We start from the raw sequence: 8,898 nt of genomic DNA, 5'->3' as shown, positions 1-8,898 counted from the left end.
AAGTAATCTGGTAATATTGTATCCTAAGTATGAAGGGACTGGTTATTCTGTTTACTAAGATAATCTTCAGAACTATTTTTCTTCTCTGCTTTGTTTTTAAAGTTAAGTACTCTGTGATGTAAGCATGAAGTGTCTTCCAATAATATTCATTTAAGTTGGAAATTATCTTTTTTTAATATGAAAGCTACAGACTGTTAATATATCATCTAATTGTGGTACAAATTCTGGTTTAGACTCAAAAGCAACCGGGAAAAACCCAAAACATCACACAAATGACATACAACGGAAGAAAAGGAGCCAAAGGTAACTGATCCAAATTAGCCTCATGAGAAGCCAACAGAGTAAAGAAATGGGCTAGAAAAAGCAAATCTAAATTCTGTCCAGAATATCCAGGATCACTAGCAAGTGCAGCCTCAGAACACCCTGGAGAAACCACCAGATTGAATCTATGTCTCCATCTCACTGTGGATAAGGTCATGGACAGCCTCAACCAAAAGAGACCCCCCCACCCCAATTCATGAGCAACAATAGATATCAGAGGTGGGATACGAGAGACCTGATTTGCCTACATGCTGGATACATTAATCTGAGAATTCATGCATTAAATCAGCTTGCCAAACGTAAAGTTTTTTTTTAATCAAATAGGTACGACTAAAAAATACTCAAAGTATCTCCAACAGTCGTACTACAGAGAAACCCATTAGTGAACTGCTTTATTGAGAAAAAGTGACAATATTAGCTGAAGGAGGTGCTTATATACGGTTCCAAGATAGAGGGCACATTGACGTACGTGGAGAGTGTCAAGAGACAGATATTGTCAAGGGCAATTAAAGACTAGAGCAAGTGAACAAAAATCAGACCAATGTTTAGATGGGCAAAGGATAAGAAACTCTAACAGTCAAGTAATAGTTGTAGTGTGAATGGAGGTAAGTATTACTGGAAATAAGCTATCATAATTAGCACATTTTACAGCAAGAACACTTTTAATAAACTGTGATGTGAAAATATTTAAACAAAAATTAGGAATAATAACTATAATTACAAAAACAAGAGTTGTGATAAATGCCTGTGTCCTGAAAAAATGTATGGAAAAAAAAGGCTTACTTTCACACCACCCCAGCTGATGTTGGACAGGAAGTCAACGGGGCTTATTACATTTGGTTGAACAGGAAACCGTAACAAAAAGTCAAGATCTGATACATTAATTTCTTTGTTTAATAAGAGGATCTAAAAATAAGAAAACATACAATCTGATATTACTTTGCTGTTTAGTTACATGTAATACGAGTTTAAAAAGAATAAAAATAACATCTCATTATAATGAAGAGCAGCTAAACAATCACACATCGTGCAATAAAAAAAAGTATATTTCAGTCTGTCATTCCTGCTAATCAGTTAATTTGAAATATTTATCAAGGTGTCTGTTTTTAACCCTTTATAAACATAAAAACAATTATATTGCTATAACCCCAATTAACACAAAATATACAACACATCTTACAAAATTTCTAACAACTAGCATTACTCGTATAGTTGTACTTTATGCACTGTGAAACTCATCAAATTACATAAATATGTGACACGTTGTTAATCAATAACAATCATACAGTAAAAAACATTTGTTACAGTAATGTTCTTAAGACAAACATTTTACACATTACGAAGAGCAGCAGGTAAAGGGGTTGATATAATATGGGTTTAAACAAATTATTCAAACTAACAACTAGTGTTTCATAACTAAGGTGTATTCTATTCTTCCTTAATATAATCAATCTTAAATAATTCTAATTAATACATTTTTATTACATAGATTATTTTTCATTGTTAGCTTTGTATAGGGATTTAGATCTACGGTATCTATATCTAGTGAAACATTATTGGGTTTATATACAAATTGTTGTTAACAGTGAGGATAAAAACTGACGAAACAATGCATTCGATTTTTTTTTACGAAGAACATTATGAACTGTCAAAACACCAAATTACTGGTTTATACTCAAGAGCTATTCCATCAACTCTATTAAAAACAACTCCAGTATTATCAAATTATACCAATTTAATTTCATGATTTCTTCTGTAATATTCTGGTTAAGTTTGTAAGTTAAGATAGAGAAATTTGGGAAGACGATATCAGACATGTTATTTTCATTACAAGCAACAAAGTTTTGATATTTTTACAACATTTACATTGTTAATCAATAACTTAAAACCAAACCTTTATTTCAACAATATCAAACCAAACATAAGTTACTTAACAATGAAATCAGTTAACAACCTCAACCAGTTTCCAGCTACATCCATGTAATTATATAGCAGGTTCATACAAAAACAACAATGTACTAAAAATCCAAATCTCTCTGTTAAGAGAAAAAAAAAATCATTTGTACATGTACAACAGAAAAGAAAACAAAGTACAGAATAAAGAAGATGTTGATCAACTTAAATTAATGAAGACGAAACTCAAATAGCTCTCAATACTTGTAGCAAATTTCAGAAAAGCTTGTAAAAAAAGCCAAATAACACTATTTCCTAATAATTATTATTCAAGACAATAAAATAAATAAATAATAAGACCACTGTTTTGAATGTCACTTAACAATACTTATGAATAAATCAGTCTATTAATAAAAAACCTGGTAAAAACTAGAGTTAATGCATTACTGTAAAAATAAAAGTTTGAATTCTGCCAACTCTAATAGGTATACAAAATTAAATAAATTATGTTCAGTTATAATCGGGGTTGTTAACATGACACTCGATAATTTCGTTCAAACAGAAATAAAAGTATACACAAGACTCACCTGAAAAGCCATTTGAGCTGTAAAGATTATCTTATCATTCTCAAAAAGTCCTCTGGAAGTGTAGACAAAAACTGAGAAAGTGATACAATCAATAAGGTTCTCTACTCTCTGTTTCACATCTTCACTCTGATCTGCTCGCTCAATAGCTTTATGAAAAACCACATTAAAAGCCTATAAAGATAAAAGGAACATTCTCAGGACTGTGAAAATGTTAGTGGTCACAGTTCCAGTTTTAATCAAACTTTTTAGAAATTCTGTCTTAATGTGAAATTAATAATTTTTAGAACAATTTCAACCTTGTGAAAGGAGCTTAAGTGCTTTAATACAAGATTACCTAGTTGTCCCCCGATGGATCTGTGGCAAGTTTATGGACTTACAACACTAAAATCTAGGGTTTGATTCCCATAGTGGACAGAGTGCAGACAGTCCATTGTGTAGCAAAGTAAACAATAAGAATAAAGACTACCTAGTTTACATAAACTAGAAAATGCTACATTTGTTGTAGGAACCAAAAATAAAAACAATGGCAAATAAATGTTTTAGAAACTAGCTTAATATGAGACAAAAACTACATATTATCTCCTTCAAGATACCTTTAGAGAAAACTGATATATGGGGTTGATCTTATTGAGGTCGTTTAGGATGAAGTATAAGAGTGACGATCGTGTAGCAGCAGGTCGATAGACCTCTCTTGTTTCGTTGATCTCGACTTCTGTTTCTCTTGCTTCAGCTACTTTGATTTCAATCTCTGCTGCAGTACGCTTCGTGATTTCCAGGTTTTCTACCAGAGCCGTATCACCTAAAAAGTTACCTTCGGCGGCAGAAAGCCGGGACAACAAGGAGTCTTCGAGTTCTTTTAGTTTTATTTTAAAGTCATTCTGCTGTTTTGTTAGATTAGCCTGAATAAAAAAAATAGAGTTAAATACAAACTAAGACAGCAACTAATATCAGTCAGATGTTACCATACTAACAATTTCAAATGATGTTTGAGATTTAAGTATTTGTAATGCACAACAAAGAGTTTCAGCCATATGTATAAAATAAAGAAAATGCTTCTTCAAACACAAAACTTGTAAATATTTTCAATACTCTGTAACTTCATCTCATTTAGAAGATCACATCTGCACAGCATCAAAGCTTAATTCTCTAAAGGTACATGAATGGTGTATAAAACCTACTTTCAGCTGCTCCAAGTCAGGTCTTTCCTTGCTGACAACCTTGGCTAACAGTTGATCTTCTAACCCATCCCTGGTAACTGTGAAATTTATTAATGTTGTCTGGGCTTGCATTTCTGGTTTGTAATGGGGGTTAGCCAATTTGGTGTGTAAGATTAACTTAAAATCCTCATTATATTCCACTTCTTTATCACCAATCTTAATAGCTCTGGAATAAAGAGAGTTAAAATGAAGAGTTAAAAAGTCTTTCTAGATACAGTATCATCTACATACATCAACTTCAGTAACAGTCTTTCTAGATAACTGAAGTTGATGTATGTAGGTAGTATTGTATCTAGAAAGACTGTTACTGGAGTTGATGTATGTAGATGATACTGTATCTAGAAAGACTATTACTGAAGTTGATGTATGTAAATGATACTGTATCTAGAAAGACTATTACTGAAGTTGATGTATGTAGATGATACTGTATCTAGAAAAACTATTACTGAAGTTGATGTATGTAGGTAATACTTACATGACAGTATGAATCTCATGTTAGTGAACTAGTTATTTCAAATAAAACTAACATACTGAGAAAGGGAAAACACTTACATGACAGTATGAATCTCATGTTAGTGAACTAGTTATTTCAAATAAAACTAACATACTGAGAAAGGGAAAACACTTACATGACAGTATGAATCTCATGTTAGTGAACTAGTTATTTCAAATAAAAACTAACATTCTGAGAAATGGAAAATACTTACATGACAGCATAGGTCATCCGGTCAGGTCTCAAGCATCTCATAACACACAACTGTTGGAGTGATGATTTGTTTTTCCATTCTTGAGGAAGTTTTTCTTTCTCAGGACATTCATTGTCAACAAATTTCTTCCAGCGTTTAGCAGAACCTTCGATATCTCTGTCTAAGTTTCCAAATTCTTCCATAGCAGATAATGTCTATATAGAATATTATTATTTCATTATGAACATACACACAAACAATTCCTTAATAATAAAAAACGTACTCTCATATAAACGGTTTCAACCAACCGTGTATTTTGTGAGTTGACAAAATCACTAAATGGTTAGTTTATAATCATACTTTTAAAAAATTTTCAAATTATCTATTTTTACTTTTTTTCTATACTTCGGGAAATATCATTTTAGTGAATATATATTTTGTAAATTTAAAATACAATGTTGCCACACTGAGATCAACATTAAGTATTAATGAACAATATTTTTCTATAAATGATGCTATCTCTATGCAAACATTGCATCAAAAGCTGTTACTGACAACATTTAGAATTGAATATGAAAATACAGAATCAAGATATTCTAGTTATAAAAATGTGCTGATACTTTTAGTGTATCTAGAAATAGAAAAACTATGACACTGAGCAGCAGAGTTAGAGACTTAGGAGGTTTTACAAGTGAAACACTGAGCAGCTGTGTTAGAGACTGAGGAGGTTTTACAAGTGAAACACTGAGCAGCAGTGTTAGAGACTGACGAGGTTTTACAAGTGAAACACTGAGCAGCTGTGTCGATGTCTATAAGTTTTGTAGATGAAATGTTGTAAAGTAAGGTCATCACTTATCTGAAGATAACAGTTCAACTTATCAGGATTGAAGTCTGTGTTTGTTGGCTTCTTGTTAAGCACAATGTTACACAATGGACTGTATGTGCTGTGCTCACCATGAATACTGAAATCTGGATTTCAGTCTTATAAGCCTTGAGACTTACTGCTGTGCCAGTAAAGTATTAGTGCCATCGTCACCCTCCCAAGTACTGACAAGGCCTGACATTAAATCTGTGAATCACGTGTTAGTGAACTAGTTATTTCAAATAAAATTAACACACTGAGAAAGGGAAAACACTTACATGACAGTATAAATCTCATGTTAGTGAACTAGTTATTTCAAATAAAACTAACATACTGAGAAAGGGAAAACAGGTTTTACAGGTGTAGTGTCTACGAGGAGAAACTGCTACTAAGTGTTACACCTGTAAAACCTCCTCAACACTTAGTAGCAGTTTCAGTGTCTATGGTTTTACAGGTGTTAATTACCAAATGGAGAGACTTTACTTTCACTGTAAGTGATTTTAGATTGATTATTTTGTTTAAAATTCAAACATATCTTGACATTATAATAGCATTTCTCTTCAGTTCCAGCTTGAGCACTGGCTGAGTAGACTTTTCAGTGCAGAACAAATGAAAGTTTTTATTTGGGCACTCCATTTTCTAATTTCTCAAAACCCCAAGTATTAAACACCAAATTCCTACAAAAAAAGTGTAGTTTTCTAGTGTCTATGAAAAGACATCCGACGTAGATAAAGTCTCAACCATTCCAACAGTTGAGAACATATTACATAAATTTACAAAAAGGAAATATTTCTCAACACAATTTTCTACCATAACAATCACCACCCCCTCCTCATGGAAAACTTATTACCCCTTTTAACCGACATCCGACGTAGATAAAGTCTCAACCATTCCAACAGTTGAGAACATATTACATAAATTTACAAAAAGGAAATATTTCTCAACACAATTTTCTACCATAACAATCACCACCCCCTCCTCATGGAAAACTTATTACCCCTTTTAACCGGAGTATAGGTTTGAAAGGGAGTGCTATATGTAATACACAGATTTGAAGTGTTTGTAGTTTATCATACAGCTGTATTCCATTAGTGATCTAACGTAATCTTTTTAGATATGTAAAAGAGTGAAAGATTTAGACCCATAAATGTGATTTTCTGTACATCAAAGATGTGGAATTTACAGAAGTATGAACTGATTATTGAATGTACTACCAAAAAACGTTAATTATGAGTGTGTTTTATATTTCAGTGCGTCTTTCTTTAATAAATTTATTATCTCAACTTTTGTGGAAAATAATCACCTGAGTTTTTGAGATTGATAAAAATCTGCCACTTGTTACACCATGCTGTAATTCAGTTGAAAAAGTCTGAAAGTTCAAGTTTGTTGGATTATGTGATTTTATCTTCCAGAAACTGGTTTAATAGTTTGTTGGATCATATGATTTTATCTTCCAGGAACTGGTTTAATAGTTTGTTGGATCATTTTGTGAGCACATTTGTTGGTTATCAAATGAGATCTTAAGTCCTTTGATAACTTCTTTACAGAAGGATCAACATTCAAATAACCATATCACATTATATAATGAATTTTATTAACATATGGATAAAACGTTTAGTACCTCGTATACAATAACTTTGTAATTAGTGTTTTGAGCTCATCTATGTAAGGTATAGAGTAAGTTTGATGTTTTTCTTCTATGGATCATCTTTCTGTGAGGCTTTTCCTAAATTATAATCTAACATGTTTGAATAACATGAAAAATGAATATTAAGTTATTTTTATGCCTTATTCAACTATCTTATTATAGAATCACGAGTGTGTTAGCTCTTCTGATGCTGATACTATTTTATGTAAAAAACATTCACCTAAAGTAATATATTTTTTCAGGAAGTTTGTTGAGGAGAAACTGGGCAGTAAATATGTTGAAGGTCACACGATGGAATTTGCCAAGTCTTTTGAGGAGTCCAGCCCTTCCACTCCAATTTTTTTCATCCTTTCCCCAGGAGTGGACCCCCTAAAGGATGTAGAAGTGTATGGGAAAAAGATAGGGTTTACTTTTGATAGCGGCAGTTTTCATAACGTATCACTTGGCCAAGGACAAGAAGTGGTGGCTGAACGGGCATTAAAGGTTGCAGCTGAGCAGGGTCATTGGGTTATTCTACAGGTGTGTGTGTCGAGAAATGTTCAGCTTTTACTGAGAAATAGAAGTTTAATTAGGAAACTTTGATGGTGGGAAATATAGTATTCACATCTTGTTATGTTATAAAATATATCTGTGTCACTGTACAGATTATGTAAGCCACAGTTTTAGGATCTTGTTGGTAATACTGTATGTATACAGTTTATACTGTGTGTGTGTGGTGGGTGTAGAGATTGCATTGTTTATCACATACTAACTACCTGTGCTCCCATCACTAAAGCAGGGTTCATACTTGTATTATTTTACAGAATATTCACCTGGTGAAGAGCTGGCTTCCGTCTTTAGAAAAACTGTTGGAACAATTTAGTGAAGGCAGTCACTCTGATTTCAGGGTGTTCATGAGTGCTGAGCCTGCAGGTACTCCAGATGCTCATATTATTCCTCAGGGGATCCTCGAGTCTTCTATCAAGATTACCAATGAACCTCCAACTGGAATGTTTGCAAATCTTCATAAAGCCCTAAATAATTTCAGTCAGGTAAGTGTGTATGTAGCACATGAAGTTAAAGTAATCAGTTAGTAAAAAACACTAATTTACCTGCATATACTGTTCGAGTATCTACCTTTACACTACTGTGGTGATCTCATAATACTCATGTTTCACTTAACCTTATAAATACCGATGTTTCATTTAACCTTATAAATACCGATGTTTCACTTAACCTTACAAATACCGATGTTTCACTTAGCCTTACAAATACTGATGTTTTACTTAACCTTACAAATACCGATGTTTCACTTAGCCTTACAAATACCGATGTTTCACATAACCTTACAAATACCGATGTTTCACTTAACCTTACAAATACTGATGTTTTACTTAGCCTTACAAATACCGATGTTTCACATAGCCTTACAAATACCAATGTTTTACTTAGCCTTACAAATACCAATGTTTCACTTAGCCTTACAAATACCGATGTTTCACATAGCCTTACAAATACCAATGTTTCACTTAGCCTTACAAATACCGATGTTTCACATAACCTTACAAATACCAATGTTTCACTTAACCTTACAAATACCGATGTTTCACTTAGCCTTACAAATACTGATGTTTCACATAACCTTACAAATACCGATGTTTCACTTAACCTTACAAATACTGATGTTTCACTTAACCTTACAAAT

The 8,898-nt window shown here is 32.7% G+C and overlaps 1 protein-coding gene across 1 annotated transcript in view; it reads right to left on the bottom strand.

The window, feature by feature from the left end:
• Positions 1-1,104: 1,104 nt before the first annotated feature.
• The window catches only part of LOC106475680 (dynein beta chain, ciliary-like), a gene marked incomplete at both ends in the record, with an annotated part of 22,520 nt that continues 14,726 nt past the window's right edge, over positions 1,105-8,898 (bottom strand). The window contains 4 exons of the mRNA XM_022379738.1: positions 1,105-1,227; positions 2,802-2,972; positions 3,395-3,700; positions 3,980-4,184. Coding sequence (XP_022235446.1) covers positions 1,105-1,227; positions 2,802-2,972; positions 3,395-3,700; positions 3,980-4,184 — 805 coding nt within the window. The remainder of the gene's footprint in view (positions 1,228-2,801; positions 2,973-3,394; positions 3,701-3,979; positions 4,185-8,898) is intronic.

Source organism: Limulus polyphemus, unplaced genomic scaffold (genome assembly GCF_000517525.1).
Source record: "Limulus polyphemus unplaced genomic scaffold, Limulus_polyphemus-2.1.2 Scaffold8979, whole genome shotgun sequence".
NCBI classification, from domain to species: Eukaryota; Metazoa; Arthropoda; class Merostomata; order Xiphosura; family Limulidae; genus Limulus; species Limulus polyphemus.
The sequence above is the reverse complement of the archived record's forward strand: the minus strand, read 5'-3'. Positions and strand labels throughout refer to the sequence as shown.